Consider the following 23,042-nt stretch of genomic DNA (forward strand, 5'->3'; position numbering starts at 1 on the left):
TGCCATAAATGCACCGGATCATTTCCAAACTTGGAATATGACTTCCTATATATGAATCTTATTCTTCGGACCATTCTGGAACTCCTCGTGATGTCTGGGATCTCATCCGGGACTTCGAACAAAACTTCGAACTCCATTCCATATTCAAGTTCTACCATTTCAACATCAAACCTTAAGTGTGTCACCCTACGGTTCGCGAACTATGTGGACATGGTTGAGTACTCTCTCCAACCAATAATCAATAGCGGGATCTGGAGATCCATAATGGCTCCCACATATTTAACGATGACTTCAGTGATCGAATGAACCATTCACATACGATACCAATTCCCTTTGTCACGTGATATTTTACTTGTCCGAGGTTTGATCATCGGTATCACTCTATACCTTGTTCAACCTCGTCTCCTGACAAGTACTCTTTACTCGTACCATGGTATGTGGTCTCTTATGAACTTATTCATATGCTTGCAAGACATTAGACGACATTCCACCGAGAGGGCCCAGAGTATATCTATCCGTCATCGGGATGGACAAATCCCACTGTTGATCCATATGCCTCAACTCATACTTTCCGGATACTTAATCCCACCTTTATAACCACCCATTTACGCAGTGGCGTTTGATGTAATCAAAGTACCTTTCCGGTATAAGTGATTTACATGATCTCATGGTCATAAGGACTAGGTAACTATGTATCGAAAGCTTATAGCAAAAAACTTAATGACGTGATCTTATGCTACGCTTAATTGGGTGTGTCCATTACATCATTCATATAATGATATAACCTTGTTATTAATAACATCCAATGTTCATGATTATGAAACTAATCATCCATTAATCAACAAGCTAGTTAAGAGGCATACTAGGGACTCTTTGTTGTTTACATATCACACATGTATCAATGTTTCGGTTAATACAATTATAGCATGATATATAAACATTTATCATAAACATAAAGATATACAATAACCACTTTTATTATTGCCTCTTGGGCATATCTCCTTCAGTCTCCCACTTGCACTAGAGTCAATAATCTAGTTTTACATTTGTAAAGATATAACACCTTGGCCTTCTGGTGCTTTATCATGTTTTGCTCACGGGAGAGGTTTTAGTCAATGGATCTGACATGCTCAGAAACGTATGTATTTTGTAATTCATTTGCGTCTCAACGCATCACTCATTTCCAAATGAGTCGGCATTAAATATGTTTGGTCTTCTGGTGGAACCTTAATTTCGCGGTCTGAAATATGTCACTAATATTGTCACACACAATATAGCTTCAAAGTTCTGACTCTGTCGGAACTACACCAAGTTCTCAAAGAACCTCTTGACTTAACATCCTATGTCATTGTCAAAACAATGACATACTCTGCCTTCTTTTGTAGAATCCGTCACAATATTTAGAACTCTTCTAAATCTAGCATAGACAACTTCTATCTCATTATGCTACCTTTTAAACAACACTTAGCCTAATTTGAGATTTGAATTTTATTTTTATATGTGATCAAACTAATATCGGTGCAACACTTTACAGCGATTTGTTTGTCATTACCCCATACAAAACTATATATATATCCTTAGTTCTTCTAAAGTACTCAAGGATATTCTTACTGTCGTCCAATGATCATCATATGAATCATTCTGGTATATGCTCATAACACTTTATAGCACAGGACATCTGATTCTGTACATATTATTTGTGATCTATAATCACTCATGTGTTTTTACTCATTGAGTGTCAGATACACTCAAGTCTTGTTAAAACTTAACATGACAAGAATATTTTCTTAATATTTCTATATTGAACTATTTCAATATCTATTCTATGTACTTTGACTTAAACTTATTATGTGTTTCAATCTATCTTTATAGATATTGACACAAAATTTGTTTCAGTCCATATCCTTTCATTAAAGTTAAATGAAACCTTTTAATCAAGTATATAATTACATTACTTATAACCAACTATATGTCGTCTACATAAAGTATTATAAATATGTCTCAGCGCCCCCACTTAATTTCTTGCAAATGCAAGCCTCTTCATCGTCTCTGATGAAATCAAAACTCTTTGACTATTTCATCTGGTGAAGATTCCAACTCCGTGATACTCACTTCATCCAATTGAAGTTTGTATACCTATCTAGTATTCCATGGACCAGCAAAAACTCTTGGTTGTATCTTGTATACACCTTTAATACATACTTCTGTTAAGTAATGTATCTTGCCATCCTACTAGCATATCTCTTAAAAGAAATATGTAGTGATTACTAGAATAATCCACATAGACTATAAGCATTGCTACGGAAGATCTAATCTTATCGTAGTCAACTCTTTGAACTTTGTTGTAAACAATTTTTTGACAAGTCGAGCTTATTCAAGGATCTTCCATCCAAGTCCATCAATTTTATAGATCCATTTACTTTCAAAAATATTCATCTATCTTGGATTTCATGGCGTATAGCCATTTTAACGGAGTCAGGGCCCATCATAACTTCTTTGTTTGTAGTTGGTTTATCATTGTTCAAAATCAATCCTTTGTCCACAAATCATTTATTTGATCACAAAGTAAACCACACCTACAAGGTTCAATAAATACTTCGATCTCCATGGCTAAAACACTTTGTAGTCATGGATGCCATGATCGTTGTGGCCGCTTCCGGAAACATTTCCGATGCTGCGCTACTCTGATCATTATGCTCAGGTTCATAAACCATATCAAGTTCTATTGTCCTCCCACTCAAATACTTCGCTAGAAAACAATTTCTTGGAAATAAGAAATATTGACAAACACTTTTGTCTTTTATTTCATAGTGGAAAGAATTCCCAATCAATTCTTTGGGATAACCAACAAAAACATTTATCCGTTTTTGGTTGTAAACTCTTAGACCAAAATTTAAAGAAAAGACTATTAGGGTTTATACCCATACCATAACTTGTATGGTGTCATTTCAACGGATCATGATGATGCTCTATTTAGTGTAAAAGCGGTAGTCACTAAAGCATAATCCACAAAAATTATAATGGCATTAATATTTTATCTCATCATTAACCCAACAAGGTTTGGATACATCTCTTGGATACTTCATCATCACTATGATACTTCAAGAAATGTGAGTTGTAGAACAATTTCATAACTCTCTTAGATGTTCGCTAAAACTCGTAATTCAAATATTTCCACTATGATCCAATCATAGATATTTGATTTTTCTATTACGATGATTTCCTCTTCATGCTGAAATTTATTTGAATCCATTCAAATGTTTCAAACTTCTTCCTTATCGAATATATCCACATATATATACTCAATTCATTGTTTGAAGTTTTCATGAAGTAGAAGAATCTCCCGCACACAACTATGCCCAGTGAACCATATGCATCATCATGTATGTTTCCACTAAGTTAGTTGTCCATTCAAATCTTGGCCTATGAACGGTATTTCAGTCATTCCTTTTAGAAGAGATTTGCAAGCGCCAAATGATTCATAAATCAAATGACTCCAATAATCCATTTGCATGGAGTTTCTTCATGCGTTCCTTTCCAACATGACCTAAATGGCGGTTCCACAAATAAGTGGAATTCAAATCATTTGCCTTGCGGCATTTTAGCGTCAGTGTTATGTATGTGTGTTTCACCATTAAAATTTATAATAACTTATCCATAGTTCATGGAGTAATGTCATAATTTGAACAACTCATTGTTTTTATTTGACAAGAACAAAATAACAATTATTAAGTTCTTTATTATAAATTCTAAGGGCTAGATAGAATGCCAACGATGAACATAATAACACTTTATTTTTGTTCCAGACGTGCATTCCTATCATATTCCTTGGCAGTCACTTAGGCCATTGTATTCTTGTATTGCGTTGTTTTGTATGACACTTCATACCAACCAATATGGTACAAATACCCAAGAATTTCATTATGTGACCAAACAAGGAATACATCCATAACATGTATATCATTTATATACACCTGAGCTAGACATTCTAGTCTTTTCTTTCTTTCTGCCAATAATCTTTTGTAGTTTCTCTTTTAGCTTTTCTCATTATTCAGAAAAACACATCAACTTCAATAACTTCTCGGTTTGTTGGTCAAATACCAATAACCTTGAGGTTCTTACTTTGAAGTTGATCATCATATGACAAGTGTTCCGGATTTCACTATTAGTAACCTTGTAATATGATGAACAATTTCACTCATAATTTTATCCATTGTATCATGATGACTTTCTGAGACCATGTCTGTACATGCTAGGCTCATAAAGTTTTAACCTTGGTATTCGCATGTGCAAATCTGGCTTGCACCCGTTGTATGCACACGTAGAATCTATAACACCCGATCATCACGTGATGCTTCGATACGACGAGTCTTAGCAACGGTGCATACTAAGGATGATAACTTCATGGATATGCGAATATTGTTAGTGCCCCAATAGTTGGAGGATTGGGACGCCTTGCGTCTTCAACCTTCGTACATTCCCATAAAACTTATGAGTTTATGTAGTCTCACCAAATTATATTCTATCATCTTGCAATAAGGTCTTAGATATCACATATATCTCATACCTTGATTATTTCTGAAAATTAAATTTTCAGCTCCTTACTTTTCAAACAGATTTGAACTTCGAGTTTCACGGAGACAAGATAACTTTATGTACTAATTGAAACCATAGCTCTTTGAATCAACAATATGAGGTTTACCTAAAAGTTTGCAATAGGACTTAATCAATTCTTGATTCTTTAACAATACGGTACCAATCCGTAAAGTTTCTTATCAGATTTTAACAGTATTTCTATCTCAATTACAAGACTAGCGCATAGTAGTAAACGGATGCCAATACTACAAAATTAATTCAAAATACTACTCAGACTATGTTTATGATAATTAGTTCATGTTTTAATCTAATTACTAATGAACTCCCACTTAATACAACATCCCTCATAGTTGTTAAGTGGTACACGATCCAAATCCACTACACCAAAACCGATCATCACGTGAGATGATGTAGCTTCAATGGTGAACATCAACATGTTGATCATATCATCCATATGATTCGTGTTCAACCTTTCGGTTTCCGTTGTCCCGAGGCCATGTCTGTACATGCTAGGCTCGTCAAGCAAACCCAAGTATTCCGCGTGTGCAACATGGCTTACACCCGTTGTATATGAACGTTGAATCTATCACATCCGATCATCACAAGATGCTTTGAAACGACGAACTTTGGCAATGGTGCATACGAGGGGAGAACACTTTATTATCTTGATATTAATGTGAGGGATCATCTTATAATGCTACCGCCGCGTTCTAAGCAAAATAAGATGCATAAAAGGATTAACATCACATGCAGTTCATATGTGATATGATATGGCCCTTTTGTCTTTGCGCCTTTGATCTTCATCTCCAAAGCACGGACATGATCTCCATCATCTTCGGGCATGATCTCCATCATCGTCGGCGTAGCGCCAAGGTCAATGGCGCCGTCTTCATGGTTGTTCACCTCATGTAGTAACTATTACAACTACTTTGAAATACTACTCAACATGAAATTTAAAGACAACCATAAGGCTCCTGCCGGTTGCCACAATACAATAATGATCATCTCATACATATTCATCATCACATTATGGCCATATCACATCACCAAACCCTGCAAAAACAAGTTAGACGTCTCTAATTTGGTTTGCATATTTTACGTGGTTTAGGGTTTTCGAAAGAGATCTAATCTACCTACGAACATGAACCACAACGGTGATACTAGTGTTGTCAATAGAAGAGTAAATTGAATCTTCACTATAGTAGGAGAGACAGACACCCGCAAAGCCACTTATGCAATACAAGTTGCATGTCGAGCGTGGAGCAAATCTCATGAACGCGGTCATGTAAAGTTAGCCCGAGCCGCTTCATCCCACTATGCCACAAAGATGCAAAGTACTCAAACTAAAGACAACATAAGGATCAACGCCCACAAACCATTGTGTTCTACTCGTGCAACCATCTATGCATAGACACGGCTCTGATACCACTGTAGGATAACGTTGCATAGAAAACAAAAAATTTCCTACCGCGAGAACGCAATCCAAGCCAAGATGCAATCTAGAAGACGGGAGCAACGAGGGGATGATCAAGACCAACCCTTGAATATTTCCAAAGCCTATAAGAGTAGGCTCTTATTGCTGCGGTAGATGATCACTTGCCGCTTGCAAAAGCGCGTAGAAGATCTTGATCACGGTGCCACGATCGGGCAGCACCTCCGTACTCGGTCACACGTTCGGTGTTGATGAAGACGACGTCCTTCTCCCCGTTCTAGCGGGCAGCAGAAGTAGTAGCTCCTCCTTGAATCCGGCAGCACGATGGCGTGGTGGCGGTGGCGGTGGAGATCTCCGGCGGAGCTTCGCTAAGCGTGCGGGAGAAGAGGAGGAGAGAGGGGGCGGCTAGGGTTGGGAGAGGGGGTGGCCGGCCACCTAGGGGTGCGGCCAAGCTATGGGCTTGTGATGGTCAGCCCCCTCTCCTATGCCCCTCATTATATAGGTGGAAGCCTCAAGAGTTGTAGTCCAAGTCTTCGAATAAGACCCCAACACCAAAACTTCCCAAAGGTGGGAAACCTACTCAAGGAGGGAGTCCTACCCAAGGTGGGACTCCCACCTTTTCCTTAGGTGGGGTGGCCGGCCACCATGGGTGGAATCCACCTGGGATTCCTTCCCCTTAGGGCTGGCCGGCCATGCTAGTGGAGTCCCTCCGGGACTCCACCTTCCATAGTGCCATTCTTCCGGACTTTTCTAGAACCTTCTAGAACCTGCCATAAATGCACCGGATCATTTCCAAACTTGGAATATGACTTCCTATATATGAATCTTATTCTCCGGACCATTCCGGAAATCCTCGTGATGTCTGGGATCTCATCCGGGACTTCGAACAAAACTTCGAACTCCATTCCATATTCAAGTTCTAACATTTCAACATCAAACCTTAAGTGTGTCACCCTACGGTTCGCGAACTATGTGGACATGGTTGAGTACTCTCTCCAAACAATAATCAATAGCGGGATCTGGAGGTCCATAATGGCTCCCACATATTCAACGATGACTTTAGTGATCGAATGAACCATTCACATACGATACCAATTCCCTTTGTCACGCGATATTTTACTTGTCCGAGGTTTGATCATCGGTATCACTCTATACCTTGTTCAACCTCGTCTCCTGACAAGTACTCTTTACTCGTACCGTGGTATGTGGTCTCTTATGAACTTATTCATATGCTTGCAAGACATTAGACGACATTCCACCGAGAGGGCCTAGAGTATATCTATCCGTCATCGGGATGGACAAATCCCACTGTTGATCCATATGCCTCAACTCATACTTTCCGGATACTTAATCCCACCTTTATAACCACCCATTTACGCAGTGGCGTTTGATGTAATCAAAGTACCTTTCCGGTATAAGTGATTTACATGATCTCATGGTCATAAGGACTAGGTAACTATGTATCGAAAGCTTATAGCAAAAAACTTAATGACGTGATCTTATGCTACGCTTAATTGGGTGTGTCCATTACATCATTCATATAATGATATAACCTTGTTATTAATAACATCCAATGTTCATGATTATGAAACTAATCATCCATTAATCAACAAGCTAGTTAAGAGGCATACTAGGGACTCTTTGTTGTTTACATATCACACATGTGTCAATGTTTCGGTTAATACAATTATAGCATGATATATAAACATTTATCATAAACATAAAGATATACAATAACCACTTTTATTATTGCCTCTTGGGCATATCTCCTTCATTCGCTTCATATAGTTGATTAATCTTCATTGTTTTGATAAGTGTTGTGTGGGTGAACCTATGCTAATGCACCGCCCTTCCTAGGACTAATACATACTTGTGATTAAACCCCTTGCAAGCATCCGCAAATACAAGAAAATAATTAAGATAACTCTAACCACAGCCTTAAACTCTGAGATCCTGCTATCCCTCATGCATCGATATACCAACGGGGTTCAAAGTTCTTGTCACTCGGCAACCCCACAATTAGCAAACGAATACAAGATGCATTCCCCTAGGCCCATAAAGGTGAAGTATCATGTAGTCGACGTTCACATGACACCACTAGAAGAATAACACCACAACTTAAATATCAAACCATTAAATATTACTCAACATAGTTCACTACTAACATTTAGACTTCACCCATGTCCTCAAGAACTAAACGAACTACTCACAAGACATCATATGGAACATGATCAGAGGTGATATGATGATGAATAACAATCTGAACATAAACCTTGATTCAATGGTTTCACTCAATAGCATCAATAACAAGGAGTAATCAACACCAGGAGAGTTTCCCCTATGAAATAATCAAGATTCAACCCTAGATGTTACAGTGGAGACGAGGTGCAGCGGTGGAGATGACGGTGTCGGTGGTGGAGATGATGATGATGATGATCCCAATGAAGTCCAGCTCGATGAAGGTGATGATGGCGACGATTTCCCCCTCCGGGAGGGAATTTCCCCGGCAGATTTCAGCCTGCCGGAGAGCTCTTTTCTCTCTGGTGTTTTCCGCCCCGTGGAGGCGGCTGTGACTCTCCTCGATGATCTCTCGCACCTTAGGGTTTTCGGGAGGTGAAGTACGCGAAAGGGCGATGGCCGAGGGGGTCGTGGGCCCCTCCCCACATGGCGGCGCGCCAGCCCTGGTGGCCGCGCCGGTCTATGGGGAGGGCCCATGGCGGCCCTCCTCGGCCTCCCCTTTTGGCTGGCTCCGTCATCTGGAAAAATAGGAGCTTCGGTATATTTTCCGTCAATTGTTGATCTTCAGAAATATTGTATCCTGACGGTGCTTTTTCCAGCAGAATCCTGACTCCGGTGAATAATTCTCCAATAATCATGAAACATGCAAAATAGGTGAAATAACATAAGTATCATTGTAGCGACCTCACCTTTTTAGGGTGCCGATCTCTGTGCGTATCTGTGCTAGTCCCTGGATCAATCGCTAGCACACACAGTACAAGATGTAATACCAAGAAACAAAGGTCTTTAATTACATCGTATGATCCAGAATTTACATAAAGGATTACAAATTGCATAGCACAAGGCTAGCATATCATCAGAGTTTCACAACGAATAAACATAGACAGCATGGAGTCCTTCGTCTTCATGTGCCACAGGCGAGCATGTTGAGGATAGACTCGTAACCCCTAACGTTTCCTTACTCATCGTCTGAAAAACCTGCAACATGATACGTTGCAGCCACGAATGGTCAATACATTTGAATTGTATTGGCAAGGACACTTTTGTGGACTCGAAAGGCATCCTATACCTACGTGCACATCTAGCTGGTAGAGCTCAAGTTCATTTTGCATAAAGCCAATTTTTCCCTATCTTTTATCAAAACATTTTCTTTCAATCTAATTAGCAGTAGCATTGGTAAAACCCCAATGTACCAAATTAACAGTAGCATTGGTAAAGCCCCAATGTACCTTCCTACCCTTGTTCACCCATTCAAATTTTATTTAAGAAATTGGGATGAGGAGATCTTCGAACAAAGACTTGTCAGTTCGCTCAAGTTGTCCATAACCGGGGACACGGCTAAGTACTTAGATTTACACTCTCGAGAGGTTGTACACCTTTACCCACATGGCCAGGTCAATCCTTCTACCTCGTTGCACATTTTGCTTAAGGACAGTGTAGACCGTGGCGAGACCTTCTGTGTGTAATCGCCCGAACCATTCCCTAAGGGCCACGCCCCCACCTACAGTATCCCTCTACCACCACCTGGCCCCTAGGATCCGGGTTCATACAACATACTTTGTCAAGCCAGAGCCATAGTAGCATGTGGTTGTACGTGAAGCTAATGAGCAAGGTTTGTCTACAATCTCTTTAAGCCTGGGTGACTTTCCGCAAGTGTGCACTAGCACCAGGGTCTTGCCCCCTGATACAGCCACCCTCTCCATAACTCCACCATTCACCCAGGTAATTCATTAAACTTAGTTGTTTTTCCTTAACCTCTATCAAAACATTTTCCATAGCATAGCAGGTAACAACTAAATTTAATGGCGGCTAAAGGAGTCTAGGAGTGGTGTACCTAAACTACTAGGATTTATTAGCAGGCATAAAGCATAAACCCTAGACATGTCTACTATAAAAACACTACTATGCAAGAATTAAAACTGGGACTTTTGGTGTGTGTCACTTGCCTTGGTGAGATGAGGAGTTGGTACACTCTTCGCAAAAACACTCGTTGCAATCAGCACAATCACAATCTACAAACAAAATTTTCACTCCATAAACATATAGCAACATATAGACAAGCACAAATAAAATATGGATGCAATATGTGGATTAAACATGAACAACACACTTAATATGTTATCTAGTTGTCAACTATATGCATGATGTCATGGCAAAATTTTAGTGTTGAATTAATAATTAAAAACATTTTCTATCAGTCGAAAGGACCTACAACACTAAACAAATACTACAAAGGAATTATATATAGGTCACGTTTTTCTTTTCTAATGCTGCCGTACAGAGGGCTCAATTATCTGTTAATAGCAAAAGGAATTACTCCAAAATAATTTGTAGAACTATTTATATAGCCAAAATACTCTATTTGAGTTTCTGCAAAAACTGTGTATAAATATGATGCAAAAGTGCAATATTATGTGTCTACTGTATTCTACACGTTTTTATGAATCCAAGGACACGAAGTTTGCTAAATTTGGATGTACGGAACTAAAGATATGATTTTTACAAGGTTCTATGTTTCTCTGTCCAATATATACGAAAATTAGACTGGATATGACAAGTGGCAGATTCCGATTAGTTGATACCCCTTCATCTAAGTGATCTATTTTGGCCCTTGGATTTAGATCATGTGGTTCACTGGAAATAAGGAATAGATATAAAAAAAAACAAGGCAGCTCACGTACGGGAACGCGCAGCAGTATTGTCTGATGTCGCCGGCGTTGACGTTCCGGTGCTCCTTGGCGATGGCGGGGAAGACGGTGAAGCTCAGCTTGACAAGGGAAACTCGATGACAAAGTCGCGGCGTCGAGGTGCAGTAGTTCGCCGGAAGTTGCTCGCCGGAAAACCTCTCGCCTACGTGCTCACAGTCGAAGATGGCGCCGTCGCTGTGGTGCACCAAAGATTGCGATTCAAAATCTGAGAGATGCGGAATGAAGAAAGAAAGGGTTTGGCGAAAACTAGAGGTCAAAAGATGGACCGTGCTCACCGCAATCGACGATTTACCGTGACGGTACCGTGGAATTGCGAGGTAAAATTAGAGCAGCCTGGAGGCTCTCGGTCTGTGCGGTTTGAGGGCAAATGAAGAGGACGGTGTGGAGCTTAAGTAGCAACAAACGGTGCATCAAATGGTGGCTTAAATCACCGGGAATCAATTCAAGAGTAAACAGAAGAAACTGACTGTGCGTTACGTTCGTGTGCTGTGCGACGCTTGGTGCCTGGGCTTGAAGACGATGACGTGGCGGTGGGACCCGCACATGAGGAAAAAGATTCGCTGGTCGCACGCGGCCAGGCCGGGCTGCATGATTGAGTTGCCTGGCTGGGTCGCTCATTTGGAGCTTGGCTTGGCCATTTGTCCGCTCGTTGTTTTTTTTTTTTTTTTTTTTTTTTACCAAATCTCTTTTCTCTTTCCTATTTTTAGTATTTGTAAAATAATTTGACAAATGGAATTTGATGAAAAGTAAGTCAAAACAAGTCAGAAAAATCTAAATAAAATATCAGTGAATTCCTTATTCAATAAAGAATATTTTGGAATCACTTTTAGTTTAAAAGAAAAACATTTTGATAAATTCGAATTTGGCACATAGGCCTACACGGCTTCCTTTCGGTTTAAGATTTATTTATAAACTTAAAGTTCATTCAAATTTTCTTAGGGAAATGCAAATGTGCAATGATGCTTATGAATGCAATGCATGCATTTGAAAACTCCATTTTTGGAAAAACTTTTTAGAAAGTTTTAGTTTCTTGTCAATCTTTCAACCAAGACAAACAAACACGCTTAGATTTTATTTTTATTTCACATTCCAAAATTTGGAGAATTTTGGGATGTGACAGACTACCACCCTTAAAAGAAATCTCGTCCCCGAGATTTGAAGAGGCTAGAAAGAAAGATGGGTTTGGGATATATTGGGGTGGGCTACCACCCCTAAAAGAAACTTTGGTAGCTTAGACTAGGTCTTGGATTTGGGCTAAGCTCATCTTGGATATGACTTGGCACATCCTAGATTATGACTTGACACTAGGTCATTTTTTTGAAAATATAAGTGGCTTCAGAGTTAATATCCAATAGGCGGTTGTTTATTCACATATAGTGAACGACATATAACTTCAAGGTAACTTGAGTAGGTTTTTCCTCACATTTGGGATTCTAATCCATATAGGATGGTGGTTGATATAATTACGACAATGAGGGGTCACTCTTTGGGTCAATCAGGAGGCCAAGATGTGAAAACTTCATGACATCCTTCATCTTTTCCTTCTTGGTGTCTTTGACATCCTTCCACCAATCTAAACTAGTGGTTGGATCTTCGATCTCATTGTAGTCCTACGCTTGGCAGCACTTGCCTACTATAAGGGTATAATATTTCTCCACCCTAAGGTTCAGGCTTATTCGCCAACATCTCTTTTGTAGGTATGTCTCTCTAGATTCGCAAAGTCAATATTACGAAAGCGAATAATAAGAGTAGTAGGAATGGTGATCAATCCATCCTGCACCCAAATCATTACTCTGTAATTGATTTATTGAATCTCGTATTCTAACTCTTGGTCAACCTCACAAGTTTGACAAAAATTTCCATGGAAAATTGAATCAATGTTTCAATCCCCATTATTAAACTGTTTTGAAAACATTTCTAGCGATCCTTAACTAGGGTTTTCTGTATCTCGCACTCTTTGTTTCTTCATCTTGATAAGAAACATCAGGGTTGGTTTGCTAAGGTTGTCCTCATGACGGTTTGTCGAGAAGACACTGACTGGGTTGGATATATATGAGAATAGATAGAAAGATTCTAAAGAAGATTCCTACCCTCAACACAGCAGATCAAGCCAAATCATCTTACAAACAACATTCTAACAAGCATCAAGCAACATGGTTCAAACACAGACAAACTAGTATGGTCATACCACAATTTGGTATGATCAATGTGTTATTACTATATCGTTGGTACGATGAAAGATAACCAATGGTGGTCTCTTCTATTTCTATTTTGGATGTTTCGAGTTTCTATTCTACTCCATCGGTGTATCTTTGTGTGTTGTGCAATCTGCATCGAAGTATTTCTTCAAGTTGTTCGTTGGTCTACTATGAAACCCTTCTTGTTGAGTCAAAGAACATCATATGAATCATCACTCTTCATGCTTCAGGGACATGGTCATCATTTGTCTTTTCTTAATAGTTTTCAGGAGGTAGGCCATCTAAAGAAAAGAGGAAAATATTTTCGAAGATGGAGTAGGTGAGAATACAAGAAGTTCACAAAGCAATCTTTTCAATTGAAATAGTATTAGACAAGTTTTTTTTTTCCCTAGGGTCTTCCTATTTCAAATCCAAACCTAGGGTCACGAACCTATGGGCAACACAGTGCTCTGATACCATCTGTAGCGACCTCACCTTTTTAGGGTGCCGATCTCTGTGCGTATCTGTGCTAGTCCCTGGATCAATCGCTAGCACACACAGTACAAGATGTAATACCAAGAAACAAAGGTCTTTAATTACATCGTATGATCCAGAATTTACATAAAGGATTACAAATTGCATAGCACAAGGCTAGCATATCATCAGAGTTTCACAACGAATAAACATAGACAGCATGGAGTCCTTCGTCTTCATGTGCCACAAAGTAGCATGTTGAGGATAGACTCGTAACCCCTAACGTTTCCTTACTCATCGTCTGAAAAACCTGCAACATGATACGTTGCAGCCACGAATGGTCAATACATTTGAATTGTATTGGCAAGGACACTTTTGTGGACTCGAAAGGCATCCTATACCTACGTGCACATCTGGCTGGTAGAGCTCAAGTTCATTTTGCATAAAGCCAATTTTTCCCTATCTTTTATCAAAACATTTTCTTTCAATCTAATTAGCAGTAGCATTGGTAAAACCCCAATGTACCAAATTAATGATAGCATTGGTAAAGCCCCAATGTACCTTCCTACCCTTGTTCACCCATTCAAATTTTATTTAAGAAATTGGGATGAGGAGATCTTCGAACAAAGACTTGTCAGTTCGCTCAAGTTGTCCATAACCGGAGACACGGCTAAGTACTTAGATTTACACTCTCGAGAGGTTGTACACCTTTACCCACATGGCCAGGTCAATCCTTCTACCTCGTTGCACATTTTGCTTAAGGACAGGTGTAGACCGTGGCCGAGACCTTCTGTGTGTAATCGCCCGAACCATTCCCTAAGGGCCACGCCCCCACCTACAGTATCCCTCTACCACCACCTGGCCCCTAGGATCCGGGTTCATACAACATACTTTGTCAAGCCAGAGCCATAGTAGCATGTGGTTGTACGTGAAGCTAATGAGCAAGGTTTGTCTACAATCTCTTTAAGCCTGGGTGACTTTCCGCAAGTGTGCACTAGCACCAGGGTCTTGCCCCCGATACGGCCACCCTCTCCATAACTCCACCATTCACCCAGGTAATTCATTAAACTTAGTTGTTTTTCCTTAACCTCTATCAAAACATTTTCCATAGCATAGCAGGTAACAACTAAATTTAATGGCTAAAGGAGTCTAGGAGTGGTGTACCTAAACTACTAGGATTTATTAGCAGGCATAAAGCATAAACCCTAGACATGTCTACTATAAAAACACTACTATGCAAGAATTAAAACTGGGACTTTTGGTGTGTGTCACTTGCCTTGGTGAGATGAGGAGTTGGTACACTCTTCGCAAAAACACTCGTTGCAATCAGCACAATCACAATCTACAAACAAAATTTTCACTCCATAAACATATAGCAACATATAGACAAGCACAAATAAAATATGGATGCAATATGTGGATTAAACATGAACAACACACTTAATATGTTATCTAGTTGTCAACTATATGCATGATGTCATGGCAAAATTTTAGTGTTGAATTAATAATTAAAAACATTTTCTATCAGTCGAAAGGACCTACAACACTAAACAAATACTACAAAGGAATTATATATAGGTCACGTTTTTCTTTTCTAATGCTGCCGTACAGAGGGCTCAATTATCTGTTAATAGCAAAAGGAATTACTCCAAAATAATTTGTAGAACTATTTATATAGCCAAAATACTCTATTTGAGTTTCTGCAAAAACTGTGTATAAATATGATGCAAAAGTGCAATATTATGTGTCTACTGTATTCTACACGTTTTTATGAATCCAAGGACACGAAGTTTGCTAAATTTGGATGTACGGAACTAAAGATATGATTTTTACAAGGTTCTATGTTTCTCTGTCCAATATATACGAAAATTAGACTGGATATGACAAGTGGCAGATTCCGATTAGTTGATACCCCTTCATCTAAGTGATCTATTTTGGCCCTTGGATTTAGATCATGTGGTTCACTGGAAATAAGGAATAGATATAAAAAAAAACAAGGCAGCTCACGTACGGGAACGCGCAGCAGTATTGTCTGATGTCGCCGGCGTTGACGTTCCGGTGCTCCTTGGCGATGGCGGGGAAGACGGTGAAGCTCAGCTTGACAAGGGAAACTCGATGACAAAGTCGCGGCGTCGAGGTGCAGTAGTTCGCCGGAAGTTGCTCGCCGGAAAACCTCTCGCCTACGTGCTCACAGTCGAAGATGGCGCCGTCGCTGTGGTGCACCAAAGATTGCGATTCAAAATCTGAGAGATGCGGAATGAAGAAAGAAAGGGTTTGGCGAAAACTAGAGGTCAAAAGATGGACCGTGCTCACCGCAATCGACGATTTACCGTGACGGTACCGTGGAATTGCGAGGTAAAATTAGAGCAGCCTGGAGGCTCTCGGTCTGTGCGGTTTGAGGGCAAATGAAGAGGACGGTGTGGAGCTTAAGTAGCAACAAACGGTGCATCAAATGGTGGCTTAAATCACCGGGAATCAATTCAAGAGTAAACAGAAGAAACTGACTGTGCGTTACGTTCGTGTGCTGTGCGACGCTTGGTGCCTGGGCTTGAAGACGATGACGTGGCGGTGGGACCCGCACATGAGGAAAAAGATTCGCTGGTCGCACGCGGCCAGGCCGGGCTGCATGATTGAGTTGCCTGGCTGGGTCGCTCATTTGGAGCTTGGCTTGGCCATTTGTCCGCTCGTTGTTTTTTTTTTTTTTTTTTTTTTTACCAAATCTCTTTTCTCTTTCCTATTTTTAGTATTTGTAAAATAATTTGACAAATGGAATTTGATGAAAAGTAAGTCAAAACAAGTCAGAAAAATCTAAATAAAATATCAGTGAATTCCTTATTCAATAAAGAATATTTTGGAATCACTTTTAGTTTAAAAGAAAAACATTTTGATAAATTCGAATTTGGCACATAGGCCTACACGGCTTCCTTTCGGTTTAAGATTTATTTATAAACTTAAAGTTCATTCAAATTTTCTTAGGGAAATGCAAATGTGCAATGATGCTTATGAATGCAATGCATGCATTTGAAAACTCCATTTTTGGAAAAACTTTTTAGAAAGTTTTAGTTTCTTGTCAATCTTTCAACCAAGACAAACAAACACGCTTAGATTTTATTTTTATTTCACATTCCAAAATTTGGAGAATTTTGGGATGTGACAATCATCTCTCGATATGAAATATATCAATGAATAACAGTAAATTATGATATAAAATAGTGATGCAAAATGGACGTATCACAACCTGAACGAGAACCAGTACGAGGGCATCTCGCCGGCCCTGTGATGAGGGCCACTCCCGTTCGGTGCGACGGCGGCGCCGAACACGGACCTGATGAACGAGATGATCAACTCCGGCTCCATGGCCGCCGCTGCGAGCCCGGGGTTCTTCACGCAAGATGAGGCGAGGGCGACGGCAACTGTCGCGGCGCGCAACGAGTGGGTGGAGGATGTGGCCGACGGAAGCCAAGCCGTCGAAGAAGAAGAAGAGGAAGAACCAACTCAAGCCGGGGTCGCCGACGCCAACCTACCGAAGGGAAAGAAGAAGAGGAAGAAGGACTCGCCGCCGGCCGAACCGCACATCCTCCGACCCACTCCGACCAGTTCTTCGTCGTCTCCGGCTCCTACCTCATCTTCCTCACCGTCTACGACGTCGACTGCCGCCGCTTCAACGTCGACTACCGCCGCTGCGACGTCGGCCGCCGCTTCGACCACGGCGTGTGAGGAAACTGCGCCGTCGGACACCGACGTGCCAGGCGGGATTGTCGATACCCCTGTTTCAGTGTAATTTTCCTCCGATCGCCGATCTGTGGCTGATCCATTTGCCAATCAACTGGCCGTATTTGTAGCGGGATGACGATTTGTTTGAATTTTGACTATGTCCACCGAACTCCGGGTGGACGACTGGAAATATGGTTCTCCCCACGACTTTATTTCGTCCAATCCGGCGGTTGTTTCGTCCGGATTTTGCCGTGGGGATGCCAAACGAGTGGAGATGCTCTTAGCTCACCAGAAAGTCATCAGCATTCTCTGTGTGGACGAAGAGGAAGTAGGCGCGCCAGGATCGTCAAAGGAACAGTCGCGCGTGTGACTGAAGTCAAGGAAGAACTCGTCAATGTACTGCATCTTGATTCAATTCCTTGAGCCCAGAGGAAGCATACGATGGTGCGTAGCGAATGGTGCCTTCAACTTAGCTTGGGGGACGACCATGGCGACATCGACGTGGTGAAGACGAACACGACGGCGAGCACGGACAGAAAACACCGTCAACTTCGTCAGACTTAGGCGATGGCGAACAGGGCGCGATAAGGGCCGGAAAGAAGGGAAAACCACGAGGAAGGTCACCAAAGCGTATGTGTCTGGTCGGAGAGGAAGGAGAAAGGGTGGCAGCGACGGAAACGTCAATTTTCTCGCTAGAGTTGGAGGAGAAACAACGAAGTTCCCATTGATTTGAAGGCCCCCCGGCTCAATAACTTGGACGAGGAGATAGAGGGCGTCGAGGTGGATCTGTAGGTGGTCTCAGATCATAGGGGGTGGATGGAAATGTCGGGGCGACGACGAACTTGTCACGAATCGATGAATGGTTAGGCAGATCAGAGATAATCATGATTGAATTAGTTTAGTTAACCATCATCCTCCTCAACTTGTGAACAACCAAACAAAGTAACAAAGTTGGCTCAAGATGCAACTTCTCCATCAACACCTCCTTTGTATTCTCCATATTCACGCTATAATCTATTCTATTATCTATTGGAAAACATGATGTTGATTGCAATTTGTCGTTTTTTCGTGATATATTGTATCTTTATGTCTAGATTTGAGTAGTGAATTGTCTATGGCTATGGGGAAAGATTTCGTTTCTGGTTTCATACAATTTTTTTATATTCTATGATGGTCTTATGTATCGATGTATTACCACACACATACGTTGGGGAATGCATAAGGGTGTCGTTTTAGTGTAACTAAAAGGAGTATCGATGGACGGAGATGATAGAAACCTCATCCAGATCTTTGGAGTTGCATTGGGTAGATTTATATACTCCCTTCGATTCAAATTAATTGACTTCACTTTGTCTAGATACAAATGTGTTAGCCTTGTTTGCTAACTAGATACATCTTTATCTAGACAAAGTTGAGTCAATCAATATGAATCAGAGGGAGTATATAGAAGTAAGATTTCCGTGAGATTAAAAAGAAGCATTTTTGCTACTTTAAAGTGCATTGAAACATAGAAGTACACTCTTTCATGGACAAAGTTTGATGCTAAATATTCACTTATTTAAGGATGGAGGGAGTATGTGGCCTTGGACCAATCACTAGAGGTGGATTTCTCATGTTTGCTTATGCACCTATTTATGGCTCCTCAATGGAAAGAAACAATAGACGATGTTTATAAAAGTTATAAAAGTTAGATGTGATGGTTGGGTGTGTTGGTTGCTAGGCACCTTTCCTTAATTAACATGAGTGTTATAATATTATGCCAAAAAATTCCGAAAAAATATATATGCATTGGTTGGTGTAAAAAAGACAAATATGATTGTTGCAAATAACAAATCCAAATGCTCCAAACAACATCAAATTTTGTTAACTTTGCATATACCACCAAAAAAGTCATTTCTCGTCATAATATTGCTTGCAGTTAGAACACATTCTCATGTTCATCGTGAAAAGAATTCAGATTTTTTTCGATTTTCTTGCTATTTTTTTGCATATGCATTTCCGCAACATAGTACTGTACACAATTTGTTTTGAGAGCTAGGCCCATAGCCTAACTCTGGGCAAGCCCATGGCAAGAAAGCCCTCGTGGTTTCCAGAAGAATCGCAATATATCCTCTCGTCTCGCGCATCACCTCACCAGCACACCGTGCATCGCCGTGTCCGCCCTCTTCCCGTCCACTCGTCGCGCCGCCTCGCCGCCGTTCCTCCCACCGTCGCCCCGGTGCGGTCGTCGCTGTACCGTTCCTGGAGACAAACCGGAGCAGGTGAGCGCTCGATCTCCCCTCTCCCTTTCTCGAGTCCCCCCCCAAACCCTAGATCTAGCGCGTTCGTCCCCGCGGCGTCGATTCCGATAGATGGTTCGATCGCTAGATTAGATCTAATCTACCGCTTCCCACGCTATCGATGTGATGATCTTATATATTTCGCGCTTTCTTCGTTGAAATTTGATGGCTCGCGGTGGCTGTAACCGTTTGTTTGGTTGTTCATAGGCTTGCGATGGCGCGCGTGTACGTCGGCAACTTGGATCCTGCTGTGACGGCCCGGGAGCTCGAGGACGAGTTCCGCGTGTTTGGGGTTCTCCGGAGGTTAGTCATCCACCTTTGTTCTGGATTATGTGCCTGCGACTGTTTCAGCCTCTGTTTGAATTGCACGCTTACACGACGAGAAACGTTTGCGGGGGATGAGCCCTAACCTTTGAGCGAAATAACAACCCGATTCGCGGCCTCCATACTGTTTTTTGATGATATACATGAGTTTCGGCACTGGTGTGGGGTACAAGTTCAAAGTATTTTGACATCCAGCAAAATATGTGGCCAATTTAATGAACTCTGAAATTATGCCCTTGCTCACGGGAATATACCCTGAAGTAACTCTATGATTTCTTATTTTCTTGATTTTATATTGATAATAAACTCATCAACTTAGCATGATTATTTATGTATTTGTTAGTAAATTTATGCTCTGCTTGATACTGACAGTACTAATATAATTTGCTTAATTTTCTTCCGTGGTAGCAGTGTATGGGTTGCAAGAAAGCCACCTGGTTTTGCTTTCATTGATTTTGATGACAGGAGGGATGCTGAGGATGCAATTCGTGATATGGATGGTATGTGGCCACTGATTTCGTGTGAACTTGCTCCTTCAGTTTTACATGGAAATCTTCCTTATTTTTGGTGTACGGTAACATCACTTGTTAATATTAGATCGTAGGCTGCTTTATTCATTGATCGATTTTGTGACATTTGATTACAGTCGATGAACTGAACTCATTTCAAGTCATGCATATTAGACGTATCCTCGTGTCTCTCTTCTACTGCAATGCCACTTTTGCACTTTGTCCTGTTGAGATCTATTGCTCATGTCGAACTAATTCTGTCTGTTTGTCTTGTATATGTTTGTAGGCAAGAGTGGTTGGAGAGTTGAGCTGTCTCGTAGTGCCAGCAGTGGTCGTGGTGGTCGTGATCGATCTGGTGGCTCTGAGATGAAGTGTTATGAATGTGGTGAGTCTGGGCACTTTGCTCGTGAATGCCGCCTGAGGATTGGATCTGGGGGTCTAGGCAGTGGAAGGCGTCGCAGCCGTAGTCGGAGCCGCAGCCGCAGTCGTAGTCCTAGATACCGCAGGAGTCCAAGCTATAGCAGAAGGTAACTGAACAATTGTTACTGTTAAGGACATGCATACTTCTTTTTAAAAGGAATTACTTCTATATTTAGGTTCACTGCTGTCATGCTTTCAAGGTGCAATTTTTTTCTTCACTTCTTTGAACCTTTTGATATGATGTGCATTTGTGCTATTATCTTATTTGTTTTAGATGATCTGTATGACATGAGGTAAGTATTTGGTGTAATTATAATTTTTTCCAGTTTGTAACTTCTTGACAATTATCCACCTGTACTGTTCCTCACTTGATGTTGGAGTGATGGATGTTGGGTGTGTTTGGTTAGGCTTATTTTTGGAATTTTTTGCTTTTGCTTTTGGTTTTTGGCTTATACGATCATGCATTAATACCTTGTCAAAAGCCAAAGCCAGAATCACCTATTTATGTGCTTTTTAGGCTTATATGCCAATGTGCCAAAGCCAGAAATAAGCCCAACCAAATAGCCCTGTAGTGTGTTAGATTTCATAAAAGACTATCACTTGTGAAGCAAGCAATTATGTAGCTGCTAGATTTACATGAAAAGAATATGGATCAGATTCGGGATATCTCTTCAATTTTATTCGGTTTGACATTTATCCACCTGTTGCTTTTTGCCTGTTCTGCAGTTGCAATATGAGTAGTAAAGTGGAGCTTATATTGCAGAAAAAGAAATATAATCATTGCAAAATCTTATGCTAAATCTGTTGTACTTTGTTATGTTTGCCATCTTATGAAAATCTGTATCTATATTATATATTTCATGAAGAATAATAGATCTGATTGAAAGATATGCTCTGTGTGAGCAGAAGCTACAGCCCCCGAGGGCGCTCTCCAAGGCGTCGTAGTGTGTCACCGGCTCGTGGGCGCAGCATCAGCAGGTCACCAGTCCGTGAACGTGATGAATCTCCTGTGTATGGCAATGGGTAATGCAGATGCCTTTGATTATTCAATCAGGTACTTTGTAATGCAGCTTCTAATGCACTGTCACAAATTTTATGGCTCCAGGTATCGCCGCAGCAGGAGCTAGAGAGCTGAACCTGATGTCTGGAGAGTTATGTTACATCAGTACCCGCCAGTTATGAGCAGTGTCCTATTTGAAAGATTCTCCATCGACTGCTTGACTTTGGTTAAGTCCCCCATAACTTTTTCTGCCCTAATATGGTTGTGTTTGATTTTGATCTCTGGAGAAACTTATGGATGGGTGTATTGTTTAACTAAGATTAGCTGCCTTTCTTTTGTGTGTTAAGAAGGCATCGTCCTGCACTGCACTGCACTGCTTAAACGACTCAGCCGGCTACGGCTTTCAGTTATGTCTTCATGGTTTTGCGCTTCACTCTTCATTCCTCGCGCATCCTCGACTGCTCCATGCGAACTGTGTATTAGTTCCTGCCCTCTGCGATGCGTGTACTTCGTTGAAGATGCTGCTCGTCGAAAAGCAGTAACGACTTTTCTTCTTATACCAAATTGGTAAGGTTTCATTGTGCTGATAAATGCAGCTTCTGGAGGCACACATTTCTTTGTAGGTCGACTCTCCAGAAACTGCATCTGCTGGAGGGCTTGCACTCTTGCTGCCAGATGTCCAAGGGCAATTATACCTGGGCAAATACAGCTAGAGGTGTAAGCACTTCCAGGCTGCACCGAATTCGGCACTACGTGTAGGTCTTCATTTTATGACCTTCGCTCTCAACTTACCTACATCATGCTGCTGCTGAACAAAGAGTCCCTTCCTCGTCTTCTGCTTGCTCCACTGCCCCAAACATCTTCAAGTGGCAATGTTGGATGCAATATATTTGTTGATTGGTTTAATTAAATGTGCTATTTGCTAAAACAAATTAACTAATGAAGTTGTGTGGCGTTGAAATGATAGGTGTGTTGTGTGCCATATTTACCCTTGCAGTCCATATTGATTACCAGCGTTTGCAGTTACGTTGCTGGACGGAGATGGTCTTTGCTCATTGATTTTCTGCATGCCATGGTCGTCCCTCTAGCTTTTTAAATTCCTCGTGGTTTTTTTTTTGCCGTTGGCTTATGCTGTTAGGTTACTCTAAATATAAAGCTTGAATTTGCTGTA

At 40.9% G+C, this 23,042-nt stretch overlaps 1 protein-coding gene and 2 long non-coding RNA genes across 5 annotated transcripts; 1 reads left to right on the top strand and 2 right to left on the bottom strand.

Annotated features, from left to right (window-relative positions):
- Positions 1-9,720: 9,720 nt before the first annotated feature.
- On the bottom strand, positions 9,721-11,570 carry LOC139829846 (uncharacterized). Its single transcript, XR_007861515.2, has 3 exons — positions 11,250-11,570; positions 10,948-11,148; positions 9,721-10,278 (listed from the first exon to the last, which is right to left on the bottom strand). It is a non-coding gene; the product is annotated as an uncharacterized lncRNA (long non-coding RNA).
- A 3,330-nt stretch (positions 11,571-14,900) lies between these two features.
- LOC127317902 (uncharacterized) lies at positions 14,901-16,259 on the bottom strand. Its single transcript, XR_007861516.2, has 3 exons — positions 15,939-16,259; positions 15,637-15,837; positions 14,901-14,967 (listed from the first exon to the last, which is right to left on the bottom strand). It is a non-coding gene; the product is annotated as an uncharacterized lncRNA (long non-coding RNA).
- Positions 16,260-19,441: 3,182 nt separating this feature from the next.
- On the top strand, positions 19,442-22,304 carry LOC127317900 (serine/arginine-rich splicing factor RSZ21). 3 transcript variants are annotated; one of them, XR_007861513.2, is made up of 7 exons: positions 19,442-19,600; positions 19,826-19,921; positions 20,354-20,442; positions 20,738-20,978; positions 21,778-21,894; positions 21,977-22,097; positions 22,219-22,304. XR_007861513.2 is itself a non-coding variant. In XM_051348504.2 (6 exons), exons 2-6 carry the CDS (start codon positions 19,833-19,835, stop codon positions 21,996-21,998), a joined length of 558 nt encoding a protein of 185 aa, XP_051204464.1. In that variant the 5' UTR covers positions 19,442-19,600; positions 19,826-19,832; the 3' UTR covers positions 21,999-22,304. The 3 variants fall into 3 exon arrangements, 1 of the variants encoding a protein (XP_051204464.1); XR_007861514.2 differs by having other exon boundaries at positions 22,222-22,304; XM_051348504.2 differs by having other exon boundaries at positions 21,977-22,304.
- Positions 22,305-23,042: the final 738 nt, after the last annotated feature.

The sequence above is a fragment of the Lolium perenne genome, chromosome 7 (assembly GCF_019359855.2).
Source record: "Lolium perenne isolate Kyuss_39 chromosome 7, Kyuss_2.0, whole genome shotgun sequence".
Classification (NCBI taxonomy): domain Eukaryota; kingdom Viridiplantae; phylum Streptophyta; class Magnoliopsida; order Poales; family Poaceae; genus Lolium; species Lolium perenne.